At 53.3% G+C, this 18,970-nt stretch overlaps 1 protein-coding gene across 2 annotated transcripts in view; it reads left to right on the plus strand.

Moving 5' to 3' along the window:
- The window catches only part of Rtn4rl1 (reticulon 4 receptor like 1), a 72,675-nt gene extending 53,980 nt beyond the window's left edge, over positions 1–18,695 (plus strand). Inside the window, exon 2 of one of the 2 annotated variants that reach the window (XM_055619942.1) lies at positions 15,653–18,695. In XM_055619942.1, the coding sequence (XP_055475917.1) occupies positions 15,653–16,980 (1,328 nt within the window). In that variant the 3' untranslated portion in view covers positions 16,981–18,695. The remainder of the gene's footprint in view (positions 1–15,652) is intronic. The other variant, XM_055619943.1, reaches the window with a different exon arrangement.
- The last annotated feature ends 275 nt before the right edge of the window (positions 18,696–18,970 follow it).

Raw genomic sequence — 18,970 nt, forward strand, 5'->3', positions numbered from 1 at the left:
TTTCTTTCTTTCTTTCTTTCTTTCTTTCTTTCTTTCTTTCTTTCTTTCTTTCTTTCTTTCTTTCACAGTTTCTCTGTGTAGCCTTGCCATTCTGGAACTTGCTCTATAGACCAGGCTGGCTTCAAACTCAGAAGTCCACCTGCCTCTGCCTCCTGAATGCTAGGACTAAAGGCGTGAGCCGCCACTGCCCGGCTGAAATAGCCATATGTCAATGAGTGGAGACCGCAGCTTTAGATCATGTGCTGGGTACCTGAGATCCCAGAATTCTGTGTTCAGGTGGCCCTCCTTGCATCCGGATCCTCCTGCCCACTTTCCCGTGGACTTGTGGTCCTCCTTGGCTCACACCCCATACTGGTTGTAGGGGCCTGAGCAATGGGATTGTGAACAGAGAGGGGAGAGGAGAGGCCCAGCCAGGGAGGTGGTGGGCTTGGGTTCTGTAGGGGTGGCCTGTACAGGCCCTCCCTGCTGCAGAAGAGAACAGAGGGTGGGGTGGGTGCCTCAGTCCACAGACAGGTTAATGGCTCCTGCCTTGTACACAATTGAATTTGCCCTTCTGAGCCTCCTGGCTTTGGGGCAGGGCCTCTCCTCCTGGGAGCTCAGCTGGACTCCCAGAGCCACAGGGCCTGAACCAGCTGCGCTTGATTCAATCAGGAGAAATGACGAACAGTGGCTTCACAGACATCTCTTTGCCCAGAGGAGCTGAGGACTCAGCCAAGAAAGATAAGGATAGCTGATGGGGTTGGGTGGGCTGGTCCCAGGCTTATCCTGGCCCTGCATATCTCCTAGGAAAGGGCTAGGCCCCTCCCTGACTCCTGGAATACGGCTGCGGTTGCCTGTAATGTGTTTTCTCCTCCCCCACCCATCTTCCCAGGTCTCTAAAAGCCGTTTGTGGAATGGTGTAAAAGCAGCTGGGACCTAGTCTGTTCTCTCTCTCTGTGAGATAGTGAGCATGTTAGGACCTGGGGTGGGGGCTGTGGTGGAAAAGAAGTAAACAAAAGAGACTCCATCCTGTCCCTGCTGTACCTTTTATGTTGCATCAACCCCAACCCTGAGACCTGTGATGTCTGCTCTGTGCAGGCAAATGAGGCAACAGGACAGGTTGGGAACTGTCTAGGGCTCCTCGCTGGTGTGTTCTCCCAGCCTCTGGGCTCCCAAGCACTTCCCTCTATTCCAGAAGCCCCCTCCGTCCCCTGGGCACGCCTGCCGAGGCTGTCCTCCTCACCCCTCCATGCTCCGAAAGCGATGCTCATCCTCCGCACCTGGTTTCTGTAGAGTGGTGGATGGCTCTGTACAGAGCAATAGTGTGCTGGCTCGGTCAGGCCACCAGTAACTGTTGAGGGGCCAGCACTGTCCTGGGGACAGGGAACACATCAGCAAATAATTAAACCCGGCTACTCTTGGACTGTGGAGTGCTGAGAGGAGACTAAATGGAGCAGCGTTCTTATGAAATCAAGAGTGGCTGGGGGCAGGAGGAAGGTGTTCTAAAACAGGGAGCTGATGTCTGATCTGAGACCTGGCAGCCAAAACAGAGATGGGCCTACAAAGGCCCTGGCTAGGACAAGTGGCGTTGTAGAAACAGCCAGTGGTAAAACTCTGAAGCAAATGTTATGTGATTCTGATTATATGAACTATTCAGAACAGACAAATCCGAAGAGACTGAAAGGAGATTCGTGGCTGCCAGGGGCTGAGGGAGGGAGTATGGGGGTGACTGCTAATGGAACGTGGTCTCCCTTTGGGGAAGGGAGATATTCTAGAAGTAGATCATGGTAGTGGCCGGCACCGTGCTGTGAATGTACTGCATGCCGCTGAACTGTGTGCTTTCAAGCGGCAAATTTTATGGTATTTCCATGTAGGAAGTATGTGTGGAGTTTACCGTGAAGCAGAGCCAAACCTCCAAGGCAACAGGGTTTGCTCTGACCTAATGTGGCTAGTGCTGGGGCAGGTACAGGATAGTGCTAGAGCGATGGGACCAATGTGAGGGCGTCGCATGGCGGACTGACAAGAGGTTGTATTTAATTGTGGTTCGAGAAGAAACTACTAGAAGGATTCCAGACAGGAGGGTAGCACCATTACACTGTTCTGTTTTGTGTTTGCGGTGCTGAGAACCAAACCCAGGGCCTTGCCCGTGCAAGGGGCGTGCTGCACCATTGAGCCGCACCCCAAGTCCTGTGCTCACTATTCTTGGCAGTGGTGTAGAGTGTGGTGATGAGGAGGCAACAATAAAAGTAGAATGCCCACTGGGGAAGCGGTTGTAGGGCCCGGGGGAGAGGTGATGGTGGCCAAGGACAGAGTGGGTATGGCGGGGGGGGGGGGGGCAGGGTGATGTGTGTTGGAGATGTATTTTGAGGGGAAACCAGTGGGAGCTTAGGGATCAAAGGAAGAGAGGATGGAGGAAAGGGAGAAATGGGAAACAGCCTCTGCATTTTCAACCTGAGCAACCGAAAGTATTCCTGAGCCACCGGGATGAGGAAGCCTGCTAGGAAACATGCTGAGGTTGTGTGAACCTGACCTGTTTATCCATGTGGTGACGTCAGTGGACAGCCTAGCCAACTATTGTGAGTTTCAGGACAAGCATCAGACCTCACTCCGGGAAGATGGTGCTGAGAATGTTCTTGTGAGCTCACCTGGGCACAGTGTGACTGGAAAGGGGCTGGGGCTCAGTCCCAGAGAGGAGGGACGCATGGCAGTGAGACCAAGGAAGAACCGAGGCTATAGACAGCAAGATGGATGGAGATGGCAAAGTCATGCTTCTGAAATTGAGGAGGAATCCTTTCCGGAAGGGATGGGGGCTCATAAATTTAAGGCCAGCCTGGACTATGGGAGATCCTGTCTCACCAGTGAGCACATGAGGACGATGTAGCCATTGGGTATAGCCTTCGGATTACAGGCCTGCCTTCCTCGTGAGTCTCAGTGCTCACACTAGCTGGCATTCAAGGCCAGAGGGTATGCAGAGACTGTGTCTGCCCTTTGTGGCAAAGGCTGAACAGAGCTTAAGGGCTGGGCTCAGGGATATGGGACTGAGGGAAGTGCCCAGGGTTCTAGGTTACCCAGGAAATGCTATCGTTGGGTGAAGGGTAGTGTTGGGGATCCAGAGGCGCCCAGGACTCCTGGGCACATTCTAGGAGGACCTTACCCTCCCTCTGATCCCCTTTGCCTCTTAGGGTGTGATTCATATTTCAATATATTCCAGCTGAAAAGGGATCCCACTTAGAGCAGGTGGTAAGCCAGTACATGGAAATTTGATATATTTTGACTAATGCATTTTGAAATTTGAAAACTGCAGACAATTTTATTCAGGATCCATTTTTATACCAACTCATTACTGGGAGAAAAAGGCAAGATTTCAGGTTTCCTGTGAACCTAAACCTGTCACTGCCAGGCCCTGCTCAGCAGGCCTGACCTGGCTGGGTCAGCCTTGCATTTGCAGGCTGCCACTGCCTGCCTCAACCACCCCAGTCCCTGCCGGAAACTCTTTCTTTAGCAACCTCTTTCAAGTGTCCCTCTGGGGGTTACTAGTCCAATTTAATCTGACCTTCAGCCCCACCTCTGTCATGCCAGCTCCAGCAAATCCCTGGGGCTGGCACTTAAGACAAGTTTTGTGATACAGACGAGGTGTTACACAGAATTTCCACTTCCTTCCCCATCAGGCTTGTCCTTTCTCCAGCCTCCTGAGCCCGAAGCCTGAGGATGGAAGTAAGTAATGGAGTCTGGGGAGAATGGAGACTGTCCACAGGGAGCAAGGCAGTCTGGGAGAGGGTGGTGCTGGGAGAGGGTCTCGGAATGAGCCGTGCTCCTAGAGAGCCTCTGATCCTCTCATCATGGATGCCAGAACCATCTTGTTTGAATCATAATGGTTACCATCCTGGGCAAACAGCTGTAGTGTGTTGGGCTTCGTTGTTCTCACTGGTAAAATGAACGTGGATTTGCAGTGATGGGGGGGGCGGCTATTCAAGAAGTGAAGGTGAAGATCCTGAGGATGCACACAGAAGCAGCTCAAGCCACCATCTCCAAGCAGAGCTCCCATTTCCTCCAAGTGGCTCAGTGTGTGTGGAAAGGGCTGACTCTCTAAAGCTGACGTCACTGCGAGTTTATTCTCTGTGGATCTTGAGGCCAAGGGCTGTAAAGCTAAATTCTAGGAGGTAACTTCTCAGTGCTCATCGAGGCAGCTTGAGCTCAATAAAATTTGTCTAAAGAAAGCTCAGAAATGTAGACAAATATGTTGATTTCAGTGTTATTTAGTTTAACTGACCTTAAAGACTTAATAGATACATTGACACAGTAATAAATCAAAAGTCCCTGACATATAGAGAGGGTAGTTTCCCTCACCCAGCCCTACAGCTTCCTGTCAGCCTTGCCTCTCAGGAGGCAACAATATCACCAATTTCTGTCCTGATCTTTTGTTTTGTTTTGACACGGGATCTCCAGTAGTTCATGCTGGCCTGGGGCTCCAATAGTCTTGCCTCCTAAGTACAGGGAAACTACAGGCCTGAGTCACCATTCTGCCATCAGTTTGATGGCTTTTGTTTTTGTTTTTTTTCGAGACAGGGTTTCTCCATGTAGCCAGCACTGTCCTGGAACTCTGTAGACCAGGCTGGCCTTGAATTCAGAGACCCACAGAGTGCCTCTGCATCCCAAGTGCCGGTATTAAAGCTGTGCACTGCCACAACCCAGCTGGTTTGGAATGTTTCTTCTTATTAATTTTGTGTAGATGGGTAGTTTGGGTGTTCTGTGAGCACCATGTGGGTGCATTGTGCCTGGGAGGCCAGAAGAGTATCCAGTCTCCTGGAACTGGAGTTACAGAGGGTTTTTAGCCACCTCATGGGTCCTCAGAATTGAACCTAGGACTTCTAAAAGAGCAGCCAGTGCTCTTAACAGCTGAGCCATATCTCCAGGCCCTGCCATGATTTTTGTTTCATTTTTGGGACAGGGTAGGTAGCCCAGGCTTGAACTTACTATGTAGCTCTGACTATCTTCAAATTAAAGATCCTTTTGCCTCGGTCTACCAGTTGCTAGGATTAGAGGTTTTGTACCACGTGCTCAGCTCGGTCTCGATGATTTATAACAGAAAAAAAAAAGAGACATAAATGTTTAAGAGATAAATAAATTATAACGTATGCATAAGGAGGGATCATCTGCAGTCTTCAGAAATCTTGCCTGTTACTCCATCATTTCTTCTGTGTCATACCTGGCTAACCGGCCGCGGCTGATTGACGAGGGCTGATTTCCCCACTGCCCTGGGGCAGGGACCATTCTGCCCATAGGGCTCCCTCAGGAGCCTCAGTGCAGAGCTGTGCAGCTGGGTGGAAGCGGGCGGCTGCATATATAACACAATCTCAACTTTATTTCTTTAAATAAAAATTTTATTTAAATTTTATACAGGCCTATATAAACGAAGAAACCATTGAAGGTTCAGCAAGGACCTGTCAACGGTTGTCAAGGGTAAATGGGAATGTAGTGATTTTTTTTTCCTTCTTTTTACTTCCATACTTCACATTTCCCCACAACTGGCAAGTATTATTTTAAAATGAAAGTAAATAGCGATGGATGACTTTAAAGGAAAATTGAATATGTAAAAGGAGAGCTTGGAGACCACTCAGGAAGCCCATGCCAAATGTGATCTGTGTCAGGTTTCCCAGGCCTGGGGTCTGAGCATGGCTCCTCGTGGGCTCCTGGAGAATGGACAGAATGGACCAGCAGGGAAGGGAGGCAGCTGGAAACTGTACCGAGGTGTTCCTCCGGGCTCTGGAGGATGTGAGGAGATTCTGTGTGGGAATCAAAGGAGAAAGGCCTGAGGCCTGGGGCCTGAAGAGCCCAGCTATCACTGTCCTAGAATTCGAGATAGAGCCGCAAGAGTCCAGTAAGAGGCAGGAAGCACTTGGACCATGGATGGTCTAAGATGCGATTAGAAAGGCATGTGCAAATACTTTCAAACTCCTGGTCCTTCAACTGTGCAGACTCACTGGAACCCCCACCCTTGGGTGGCTCCTCCCTGCCTCTTGCCACACCTGGTAGCTGATAGCACTGGAGGATGTATCTGGACTTTGCTGGCTTGGGCTCCTGACAGGTTCAGAGGCCCTCGGGAGCTGGCCTGCCCACAACACCAGATGCCTGTGTCTTTCTCTCTTTCGCCTCAGACTCCCACCCTCATCTCTACCTCCAACCTCAGCAGAGAAGCCCTTCTGCTATATGGAGAAAGCAGAACCTGTCAAGGCTAACTTCATTGTTATGCCTGTGTATGTCACGGTCCCCGTCACTCTCCGAGCAGGTGTACCTCAGACCTCCCCCTATTTCCTGCCCTTTCAGGCCTACTGTTTCAGTTTCTTTCTGACAGTTTTTCTTCTCCTGAATCATGCTTGTTGGCATGAGAACAGACTCTATTTCTTCCATCTCAAAAAAACAAACACTGGGAGGGTGTAGGGATGGAGACTGGGTAATGGGTGCCCCGTGCAGTTGGGGAAGAGTAACTTCCAATGTTCTATTGCACAGTAGGTAGCTGTAGTTGTCAATTAATTGTAAATTTCAAAATAGCTAGTAGAGAGGATTGTGGATGTTCCTAACACAAAGAAATGATAAACATTTGAGGTGATGGGTGTGCTAATTGCCCTGATCTGATCATCACACATTGTATACATGTTTTGAAATGTCAGGCTGTACCCCATAAATATGTACAATTACTGTGAAGCAATTCAAGATAAAAACTATAATTTTGAAAAGCTGAAAAAAGAAAAAATAGCTGCCCTTGACCCCCACCCCCACAAGGTCCTTCCTGTTTGTCCAGCCGCTTAATGTCTGAGCTTCCTGTGTGAGTGTGCTCCTGGTGCCCACAGACACTCCTTGCTCCCTCCCTCCCCACAAGAGGACTCACCCCTGTCCCATGATGCACAAAGGGCCAGATGTCAACCGATGGAATTCCAGTAGGGGTGATGCTCATCTCTCGAAACAAGCATAGAAAAAGCCAGTGGTTGGTCTGTCCCTGTGCTTTCCCCAGGAGTGTTCTGGGTGGAGGATGCTCTCCCGACCCGGCTTCCCACAAGGAGCCCGCCCTCAAAGGCTTGTTTTACAAGGCTTTGTTGCTGGCAGCCATGGAGATTCTGGGGCATTGCTATCTCACACATCCTCCCATGTCCTGCTTGATCCAGCGCCATCACCTTCCTCACCTCCCCTTCCTTCTTGCTTGTCCTTCTCTGTCCTTGGTTTCCTATGCCTCTGAGAGGTGAGCTTGCTAGGGCCACTAGTACCTCTCCTCAGCTGATCAGTCAAGTGCCTCAGTTTACTCTCAGCAGTCTTCAACACATTGCTTCCTCCTGGAAACACTGGGTTTCTGGGATGCCGCTTCTCCAAGGCTGCTCCTACACTCCTTCAAAACTGTCATGCCACCATTGGCTCCAATCCCACATCTCTCTTGACTCTCCTAGATGACTTCATCCATTCCCATGAACTAAATGCCATCTCTATGCCGATGGCTCCCAAGTGCTCTGCCTCCTCTGGGCTCTTGCTGTACTTGTCATCACTGAGAGGTCAGTCAGACGTCACATGTCCCCAGGCCTGTTTCCTAGGCTCCTTCAGCTCACAGTGCTACCTGGAGAGCCACTGTGGTCCTCTCAGACCCCGAAGAGTCTCATCTGGATGTCATTCTAGACAATTCCCCATGCTGCCCACTGCTCTCTGCCCCGGGGACCTCATGACACATCTCACAGACGGTGGCCACAGGCCCCCCTGCCGCCTGTCTTGCTCTGTATCAATCTGTCCTCCTCAAATCCAAGTGCAGTCCTGCCGCAGGGCCACTGGACCCGCCATTCTCTGTGAAGCTGCTCCTCACTTTATCCTTGTTCTCATTTATACGAGGCTGACCTTGAATTTGCTATGTAGCCAAGGATAACCTTGGTCCTGCTTCTACCGCAAAAGTGCTGGGATGACAGGTGTTCCTCTCTACCCTTGGTTTATGTAGTGCTGGGGTTCATACCCACAGCTTTTTGCATTCTAGGCAAACACTACCCACTGAACCACATTATTGCCAGCCCTTGTTTTTCATTTTGTTTTGTTTTGTTGAGACAGGGTTTCTCTGTGTAACAGAGACCTACCTGTCCTGGAACTTGCTTTGTAGACAAGGCTGGCCTTGAACTCACAAAAGTCTGCCTGTCGCTGCTGCCTCTCTGGTGCAGGGATTAAAGATGTGCTCCACCGCCATCTGACTCTTTCATCTAAATCTTAACCCCTTCTTGGTGCTTCCAGCACTTACACTTGGCCTGTTTTTGTTTTTGTTTTGTTTCTACTCTCCTCACAGTGTGGGATCCATGAATGAGAGGCCTGTGCCTCCTAACGTTGCGGAGGCAACCATGAGCCCATGGTTTTCTCCCCACAATGAAGGGGAGTGGGGTCAGGTGCAGACAGGCTGGTTAGCAGGTAGAGGCTACACTCAGAGCCTGGGCATCCGTCCTGAATGCCTCTCACTGGCAGCCAGGGAGGGGTGGTTCTCTCCTGGCAGAGAGCTGCTTCTTCCCTGAATCATGGGCTCCTAAGGATTTGGCAGCCACCCCCAGGCCCCTCCCACCTGCTCCCTCTCCTGCATGTCCCTGCTCCCCCCCAGGTTTCTCTGTAGATAGTTGCTACCCCTTCAAAGGTCCCTTGCCCCACAGCACACACCCAGGCTGAATCCTTATTTACCCGTTGGCTCACAGGTGCACTCACAACTCACTCTCAAACCAAGCAGTAGATTTGAATAACATGAGGGCACACATTACGAGCTGTGGGTGTGGGCAGGGGATGCTGGGAGAGGTAGAGAGAGCCCATGAACCTGCTGTTGGGCACGGAGGGATGTGGGCTGGGGCACAGGACAGAGAACCAGGGTCCCTTCACAGGCCTTAGCCCTGGGTTAAGGGCCTGCTTTGTTAGGGCTTTGGATTCTGGGACCATCCTGAGCTGGGGTGAAAGCCAGGATGTCTTGGCAGTCTGGGAACAGTACCCTTTGTGAACAACAGCAGTGACACAATCTCCCATGCAGCCTGCTCAGGTGCCCAGCCAGGCTCACGAGGCTTCCCAGACCTACAAGGCCACACTGAGCTTTCGTGCCTTCTGGAGTTGCCCAGGTGAAATGGGCTTCCACTGGGGTGGGCCATAGGTCGGGGCAGTGCCTCAGTACAGAGCTGCACAGCATAGCCCCCATCCCTGCCCCCTAAGGCACACCCGGGCAGGCCAAGCTAGGCCTAATGAGCAGGATGTGGGAGACCCCAAATTGCTCTCAGAGAAATAGCCAGTCCAATTAACATGGTGCTGGCAGCCAGGCCTGTTTCAGGGGACCAACCCTGGGCAGACAAAAGCCAAAAGGTTATTCCAGTGGAGAGCTGCCCACTGCTCAGCTGAGAGGACCCTGGTGTTGGGAGAACCTATAGAGAGTGTTTGACTCAGAGTGTGAGGAGGAGAGCAGGTGCTGGGGGCAAAGAGAGCCAAGACCAAGAGAAGACGCCTGAGCCACCCCCGTGCCTGTGCTGCCTCTCTCTGGGGTTCTGTACCTGGGAGGCTGCAGCATGAAAGGGGCCTGGGCTGTCACCCATGGTCTCTAGAGCTACACGGGAGTTCATATGCATGCACTCAGATTCATGCAAACGCCTCGCATGCAAACACAACTAGGTCTACATTTGTCAGCATGCAGGCCAACTCCTGTGCGCACTAAAACACCTCAGGTACACATCCGCACAGACATTCACATGCACGTAATGCTCAAATACCTACCAGCCCACACTTAGCTTTGGCTGAGTCCAGTCCTCACTGCTGGACTGCAGGTCCCGAGTCACAGTGTCACTGGACTTGCTTTATAAACCAGGCTGGCCTCGAACTCACAAAGATCCGCCTGCCTCTGCCTCCCTGAGTGCTGGGATTACAGGCACGCACCACAGTGCCTGGCATGCCTCCTCTGTTCTTAAACCCAGACATTTCTGTTGGAAAGGTTCTGGTCCTGGGCCCCCTTTAGAGTGACTGACTTGTTCTATTTTGTTTGGCATTATTCCAGTTTAGTGCTGAGTCCTGTACCTTGGGAAATGCCCCAGTCCCTGTCTATGTCCCCCTGCCCCAAGAAAGGGCTGGTATTGGGTCCTTCTCAGAGTTCTCATTGTCATCTGGTCACTTCCTTGATGGACCAGAGCCAAATCAGGGTGCCTACTCTTATCCCGAGTCTCCCCAGGACTAATTACAACCAGTGTTTGTTGAACACCTACCATGAGCCAGGTCCCGTGCTTGAGGATTTCTGAGCCTAGGGTTTCTGAGTCTCATCCCCAAATTCTCCAGAGACTTGGGAAGGTGCTTCCCTCCCCCAGAACTTGTAATAAGTGTGTTTATAACTGTTGCTGTGTGCAGGGAGCACACTCACCAGGACAGAGCAACCAGGGTCTGTAAACAAGCAAACAAGTGAGTTACGCTGTGGGTTAGAAAGGGTCGCATGCGGTAGAACAAAACGCATCAGGGAAGGAGCACCTTGAAAATTGGCTGCTCGAGAATGGCCTTGCTGGAAAGAGCAACGCAGACATACTGGGAGCAGTTCCAGGGAGAGGGGGCAGTGTGGACAGAGGCCGTGTGCCTGGCATATGGGAGGAACAGCCAGGGAGAGGCAGGGCCTCTGGGCCACGGCATAGACCTGGGGCTACTTTAGGGTTATGTGGGGAGTCATGGGCAGGCCTAAGAGCAGTGTGTTCTGGCTCAGACTTTCCCTGGGCTACCCTAGCGACTGTTAAAGGAGATGTGGGGTGAGGGGGCAGAGGGACTGTCAGACGGCTGCTCTAACACCCAGGTGAATGATGGCGGGGCTGGCTGCGACAAGTGGATGGGCATTGGACACATTTAGCCAACAAGATTTCCAGAGCGTGGAGTATGGGCTAAGGGAAGGGGCCCTGAGATTCTGAGGTGTTTATCCCAAGCAGCTGAAGCAAAGGGGTCATCTTCACCCAAGATGGAGAAGCTGTGAGCGGAGGAGGCAGTAGAGGAGAGGCGCTTGGTTTGGATGATTTCGGTTAGACAGATGGAGATGTGGGAGGGGCGGTGGGTACCAGTATCTGTGGGCTGGAAGACTGGCTGAGCTTTCAGTGATTGCCCCATTTTGCAGGTGAGGAAAATGAGGCCCCTGCAAGCATTAAAAGGAGCAGCCAGGATCCAGCTTTGGCCTCTGGCTCCACAGCCATGCTCTTCTCACAGCATGGACAGGAGGCTGCTGGCCATTCTTCCCAGCAGCAGCCCAGCTGTTCCCTGGCCAGCTTCCTTGTCTTCAGGGCTGAGCCAGGAAGGAGCCTATGCTTAGAAACAAGTGGCACCAGTGCCAAGTGGCCTGAGGCGCCAGCAGCCCCAGGAGTGCAGCCGGCCTGGCCTGAGGCTGCCGTCCCCGCAGCAAGAGAGCATTCGGTTAGCATCGATTGCTCAGAGGAGAGCAGCTGGCCAGGCTGGGGGCAGGGGAGCACTGAAGGCCTGAGAGACTGGCTGCATGGCAGAGCAGCCTGCAAGCTTCAGTGAGACCCACTGACCTACCCAGGGCCCTGGGGAAGCTAACTATGGGGATGACCCTATGCAGAGGGAAGGAGAGCCACCTTGGGTGCTAAGCTGAAGGGAATTTCCTGACGCTTTGGAGCCTGAGAAAGCTGACCAGCCCAATTGGAGGCTGCTCTGCCCACTCCTGGCATCAGCAAGCTAAGGCTAGAGCCCTAGTGACTAGGCAGGGCCTGTCCACTGCTGTGTTCTCTAGCTATGACCAGCCCCTGGGGCTCTGGGCACCTCATTTTCTCCTCTCGGAGCAATGCTGCTAAGGGTTTCAGTCAAGGACCCTAATCCCAGAGTCTTCCATGTTAGTTCCCTTCCTGCTTCTGCCAGGGTGCTGTGGGCCCTGACTCTACAGGATTGTGCAGCCTGGGTATAGAAAACAGGCCCTATTGATGCTGGTCCAGTGTGAAGCTGTCTGGCCACCCCAGCCCTGGGTTTCCCTAGCCTAGCTGAGCTGAGGTTACAGTCTTCCTTATAGCCTCTGCACTGTTAGAGGGGGTGGGAAATACAGGCCCACTTTCCCTCCCCCAGTGTATGCTGTTCTGTTGCATTTGCCTTGCCATCCCTAGGTCTGGTCCCATGGGCACATCTGGTGAGGTGGCTGTCCATGCTCAGCTTGGCAGAGAAGTTTGGGGTTTGCGAACTGACCTGAGGATGCTGCCAGCTCCCTTCCTCTGGGAGGCTGAGGAACTGCTGGCGTTACACAGGAGACCGGCAACCAAACAATGCTGACTGGTGGCCCAGGGGTAGCAGAGGCTTTAGCCTCTTCCTTTACTTTCCCTATACCCTCCGGGTACCTATCCAGGCATTGCCATGTCAAATGGGCCGTGGCGCTGATTGCCAGGCCCTTCACACACTTCTGGCTTCTGTGACTCTCCCAGGCTCAGGGGCAAGTGTGAATGGAAGAAGGAATGAATGAGGCTGGAGAGCCGCTGGGGAGCCCCAGTGCGTGGGAGGCTGGAGGTTTGGGAGAAGCGGAACACAGTGAAGGGTATCCCCTGGAGGGGAGGAAGGGGAGCTGGGTCTTCTCCCTTCAGCCCAGGCCAAGGAGCCTGGCAGGAGGGTGCAGGGCCCCTCCATGGAGACTTGGATTCCTGCTAATTTGCAATCTTAAAATGCACAGCAAAGGTTCCGTTCTCATTGTCGGTACATTAATCAGGCAATCAGCGGGGTGGGGCTCCCAAGGGCCTCATGGAGGGGGGCATAGAAGGCGCCATAGTGATGCAGTGCCTGCCTCCTTGGGAGGAAACCTATTGGGTGAGGATCCTAGGACTGGCACCTGCTGGCTCAGACAGAGGGTCCAGAGTGGCCAGGGCTGGCTGGGACAGCTAATTCAAGGTCTTGGGGTAAGACCGCTGACTTTCAAAGGCATAGATGCCAACTTGGCTGAGCCCCTCAACACCCCCCCCCCCATTAGGCAAGATGGAGGTTCTGGAAAGCTAGCTCCCCGCCGCGGGCCCTGGCATGTGGGAAAAGGCTAGAGGACAGGGATGAGCGGTCCTGAGCCTGCATCCTATTAGCATGCTTCCAGAAGAGCCCGCCACTGCAGGAAGTGACTGTCCTGCATGGTCCTTGTGCTCTCACTGCCTTGGACCTAGTGATGCTAACCTCCTCTTCCTTGAGGTAACGGGAGAACTGTGCCTGGCTCTGTGTTAGGTCTTGGCCAGAGTCTTGTCTTCCTATTGCCCGTGTAGAGGGAAAACCACAGTCCCACCTTCACCCTTCTCTGCCATCCACCTCTTCCACTTGCCGCCGTGAATTCCACTTGCCGCTTAGTGGGGTCGCTAAGCCCACACCTGAGGATTAGAGCTGTTTGAGTTTTTTAAACCTAAATAGAGCCCTGGCCTGGTTTTCCCTGTGTACTGGTATCCCCTGGAGACCTCAACCTAAGGGGTAATCCCCCCCAAGGGACCCCCAGATTCATCCAGGGTGCACAGAGACAGAGCAGCCACGCAGGTGGGAGGGCACCGCCCAGAGCAGACTGAGGGTGTGGGCTAAGCACTCTGTAAACGCCGATGAGCTGTACAAATGTTGGATGGGATTAGTGATAAGCCCACCGCAGCCCCTACCTGCCTGCAGCTGCAAGCCGGGGAGGAAAAGATTTATTCTCGCAGGACCCCCAGTGGAGGCTCTGCTGCGTCTCCTTCAGCCGAAAATGTGGGACAAGCATCATGAACGTTCTTGAACCTAGAGTCTGGGCTTTCTCAGAGCAACAGGGATAGGGCCACTCCTTGGGGAAGGTTCTGGCAAGAATGGCCTTCCTGGAAGAGAGCAGCCTGAGCAGGAGAGAGACTGCAGGCCAGGAGGTTGGAGGGGCCCTGTGGATGGCACAGCCTGTGTGGGTTAGATCCTGACGGCACAGGGTGGGCTGCCCTCCAGCCGACTGGGATTTGCCTCCCTCCGCAGCGCAGGCATCCTCAGACAGAGGCTGGTGGGCTGGAGGCCACACCCAGGTCTCCAAGGAGGAAGATGACAGAGTAACATCTAGACATGTTTTGGAGAGGGAAATTGAGGCCCGGGTAGCTATAAGCCCACATGCGGTCTAGTGGCTGGCTGGCAGGAAGCACTGCAGAGCTGCAAAGCATGGCCCATCCCAGAAAGGGTCCTGTGCTGTGCCACCCCTGCCACTGAGGTCGTAATTGCTCTCAAATCACAACTGAACCCAATTATGCAAAAACTAAATTATCTGCGATGATTTTTATGTGCTGGAAACGTTCCGCTGAAGCCGGGTGATTACAGGGGACTCGAAGCAGCTGCCACTCTCTGGGAGCCCATAACTTCCAACAGCTGGGAGCTGTCGCTCACTTCCAATGCTGTTTCTGTCGGGAATGGGAGGGGGGTTGGGATGGCAGTCACGGTGGAGATCTGATCGGCCAGGGGCCTGGCCAGCCCCTGGACCTGGGTAGTAGTGGGTCTGGGACCCCAGGTGGGAAAGCTGGTCAAGAGGGCGGCTTCTTTCATCTCACATTCTCAGGGCACAGCTGACAGCAAGAAGACTCAGCTCATATGCCCCAGGTACCCCGGTTCTCCCAAGAGTCCCAGCTGAACAAGCTGGAAAAGAAGAGGCAGGAGGCCAACTGAGGCAGCAGAGGTCATGGCTGCCTGGCTCTTCCAGGGTGGGCGTCTGTAGGCCTAGAGCCTGTCCTCATCTTCTTGATGTGCCTGCTGGGCTGCTTGGGGCAGCTGTGACCCTGGAAAAAGGCAGGTAATGACAATCGTCCATAATGAGGCTACTTCAATAATGAGCATGGGCCTATTACCCGACCACAGGCTGGACACATCCGAAAATAATTATTTTAAGGATCCATTAACGAATGCCTAATTAATGCCCAATTAGAGGGAAGCTACAGAGGAAATGCTCTGGACAGTCAAGAGGCAAAGCCTGGTTTTACAGCCACAGCCTGGCAAGCTCAAGCATGGTAGAGAGAGGCAGAGGGCCAGAAGGTGAGCCAGAGGGGGGCAGCCTGGATCTGGCAGCATCACGAACCCCAGGGAAGCCTCGTGCGTCAGCCCTGGTGTCACTCACAGCTCCTCACAGAAGCGTGCCTTCTCTGTATACCTGCTCACTCTGTGAGCTGTATTTAACAATAGAGAGAGCCGAGGCGCAGAGGAGGCATCGTGTATTTGAAGTTTGGACCACGATGTGAATGAGGCATCTTCTGAGGTATGTTTTGGCATCACGAACACAGTGCTTTCCTTATTTTGAGGGATTCTTTAACTAAAGTGACCAGTCAGGACTCCAGATGGGATCTGTGCTTTGTTGGAGTCATTACTTGTGAAGGCGGCTATCAGCAAGCAAGCAGAGCCGGGACCAGGGCTGGAGGCTGACACGCTGAGTTCACTGCGTGCTCCACCCTGCAGTAGGGCTGACAGGGTCTCAGAGGTGTTTGGATGGAAATTAGAGACATCAGGGACAGAGCTAAAGAGGTGTGGCGACAATGTGGGCCTTGGTCCCAAATTTCCTGTCCAGCCTCCTAGCCCCAGGGGCCCCTGTGTACAGTACAGAAGATGGAACCTCCGTTGAGTCGAGAGAAACGTTCAGCGGTCCCCACTCCACCCAGAATTCCGCCCTCCCCCCACCCTCCCAGCATCTCCCCTCTCTGGGCCCCCTCACAGCTGTTCTGTCTCTCCCCAGCAGGGTGCTGTGTGGAACTGCTGCTGTTGCTGCTGGCTGGAGAGCTGCCCCTGGGTGGGGGCTGTCCTCGAGACTGCGTGTGCTACCCCTCGCCCATGACTGTCAGCTGCCAGGCGCACAACTTCAACGCCATCCCTGAGGGCATCCCCGAGGACAGTGAGCGCATCTTCCTGCAGAACAATCGCATCACCTTCCTCCAGCGGGGCCACTTCAGCCCCGCCATGGTCACCCTCTGGATCTACTCCAACAACATCACCTTCATCGCTCCCGACACCTTTGAGGGCTTTGTGCATCTGGAGGAGCTGGACCTTGGAGACAACAGGCAGCTTCGAACGCTGGCGCCTGAGACCTTCCAGGGCCTGGTGAAGCTTCACGCCCTCTACCTCTATAAATGTGGCCTGAGCGCCTTGCCCGCAGGCATCTTTGGTGGCCTGCACAGCCTGCAGTACCTCTATTTACAGGACAACCATATTGAGTACCTCCAAGATGACATCTTTGTGGACCTGGTCAACCTCAGCCACCTGTTTCTCCATGGCAACAAGCTGTGGAGCCTGGGCCAGGGCATTTTCCGGGGCCTGGTGAACCTGGACCGGCTGCTGCTGCATGAGAACCAGCTACAGTGGGTCCACCACAAGGCATTCCACGACCTTCACAGGCTGACCACTCTCTTCCTCTTCAACAACAGCCTCACGGAGCTGCAGGGTGACTGTCTGGCCCCGCTGGTGGCCTTGGAGTTCCTTCGCCTCAATGGCAACGCCTGGGACTGTGGCTGCCGGGCTCGCTCCCTGTGGGAATGGCTCCGGAGGTTCCGTGGCTCCAGCTCTGCCGTCCCCTGCGCAACCCCTGAGCTGCGGCAAGGCCAGGACCTGAAGCTGCTGAGGGTTGAGGACTTCCGGAACTGCACGGGACCGGCATCCCCACACCAGATCAAGTCGCACACGCTCACCACCTCTGACAGGGCTGCCCGCAAGGAGCACCATCCATCCCATGGCGCCTCCAGGGACAAAGGCCACCCACACGGCCATCTGCCTGGCTCCAGGTCAGGCTCCAAGAAGCCAGGCAAGAACTGCACCAGCCACAGGAACCGAAATCAGATCTCTAAGGTGAGCGCTGGGAAACAGCTTCCTGAGCTGCAGGACTACGCCCCTGACTATCAGCACAAATTCAGCTTTGACATCATGCCCACCGCACGACCCAAGAGGAAGGGCAAGTGTGCCCGCAGGACCCCCATCCGTGCCCCCAGTGGGGTGCAGCAGGCCTCCTCAGGCACGTCCCTGGGGGCCTCACTCCTGGCCTGGGTACTGGGGCTGGCGGTCACTCTCCGTTGAGGAGCTGGGGCACTGGCTCCCAGCACTGCCACACATCCAGCAAAGAACAGAATCTTTTCTTCTTCTTCTTCTTCTTCTTCTCCTTTTTTTTTTTCTTCTAAGTGGAAGATCTGCTGGGTTTCAGGAAAAGGCTGCTAAAGCCTTCAGCCACAGTCTGGACCCTTCCTGGTGGATGATAAGCCCAAAGTGTACAGCCGTAGACAGGAGGGCTGACACACTCACCAGATGTCCTGGCGGAGCACCTTCGGACAGCACCCACTCCGCACAGTGGTCAGAGGGGTCAGTAGTGACAGGACATGTGCCCCATGAAGAAACTGAGTTCTGTGGGATCCTGCTCATTTGGGAAGAAGGGCTGAAGGACCCTGCTGTTTTTGGAAGGAGCAGGACTCAGAACAAGGCTCATCCAGAGACAACTGAGGCAACCAGCAATCTCAGAGCAGTCTTGGATCTTGCCTGAGGCCATTTAGTTAACCTGCCTCGTTGGTCCAACCCTATGCCACCCTCAATTCCTACCTGTGGGGGTAATGCCTCTCATTCCTGCTGTCTCAGGCAGTCCTGGCAGACCTGCTGGGGTTCAAGAACCAATCACCAAAGGAGAGATCGCCAGAGGATGACATTTAGAACTTTCCTCGCAATGAGAGTCACACAGAAGGTGCAGTTTTATACCTATGTCCACGTATATATAGTCTCACCCCCCACCCACACATCCACATAATATATATATACACAAATATACAAATGCACAGGTCCCCACCCCACTCCTTAACAAACTGTATGTCTCATCATGTTTATAAACTATATGGGAACCTATATTTGCTCAACTAAGGACTGTATTGGTAATTTCTAGCAAGCAAAAGAGCTGTGGCATTTTTGTTCAGAATCCCAGCTGGCAACAATAGGCCCTGGGCTTGTTGGAGCAAAGGTGTCAATGGGAAGAGTTGAAGAGGAAGAGAAGCAGTGAGAATCACTTCAGGGGACCAACAGTCTTAGCTACTTAGAATGTCACCTTGTTTTTATATGCAACACATGCCTGTCTGGCACCCCAGAGCACCCCACCACCCCTACTGTAGAAGTTGCAGGTGTTAGGGTAAGAAGTGGGAAGGAGCTTGTGGGATGTCAGGACGCTGGAGGCAAGCGAGGTGGAGCATGGGAAAGGGCTTTGGGGTTTTTGAGCCAGGAGACAAGGCAGCATCCACAGTGTTAGTCCAATGGGTTGGACAGACAATGTCCGTCTAGCGTTTTGCCCGTGATGGTCTGTGCAGGCCAGGGAGATTCTGAGCTCTGGCCTCAGGAGAGGCTTAGCTGCAGTTTTAACTTCTAGGCTGTTTGGCCAGTGACCTGCGGAGGGCCCTGAATAGTCAGGCAGTGGGGGGAATCTAGTGGCCTTAGAAGACGAGGGCATTTCAGTAACCATCTCAGGCACTCTACATCACAGAGGTCCTGTTCCTGCTGATCATTCTGGATCTACCCCAGATCAGGAAGAGGTCAGAGGGCCAGACTCAGGGGTCAGCCCAGATAGGCAGCATGCAGGGAACAGAGCAGGAAAACCCAGTCAGGGAATAGGGGCTGTTGGCCCAAAGGTCTCTGGCAAGCACAATCTCTTGCGCTTTGCACAAACCTGAATTCCCTGCCAGAGAGGGTATGTGAAGAGTAAAAAAATGCTGAATCCAATTAAGAGAGAAAAATAATAAAAAAAAAATTCTCTTGGACAAGAACCCTGTTTTTTATTTCATAACCCCACATTCCTGATGGGGTGACAGATCCTGGGCTTTGGTGGGGTGGGCAAGCCTGGCAAAGCTTGACTCTGAGAACACAGCACGCTTGTTGGCAGAAGGAGCCAAAGGGAGCAGGGATACACTGACTCACAGGAACATACAAGAACGTTCTCTCTCTCTCTCCCTCTCTCCCACTTTCCCTCTCTTCCTCTCTCTCTCTCTCCCTCTCTCTCCCTCTCTCTCTCTCTCACACACACACACACACACTCGCAGAG

This window comes from Psammomys obesus, unplaced genomic scaffold (assembly GCF_907164565.1).
Source record: "Psammomys obesus unplaced genomic scaffold, mPsaObe1.curated_primary_1811, whole genome shotgun sequence".
Classification (NCBI taxonomy): domain Eukaryota; kingdom Metazoa; phylum Chordata; class Mammalia; order Rodentia; family Muridae; genus Psammomys; species Psammomys obesus.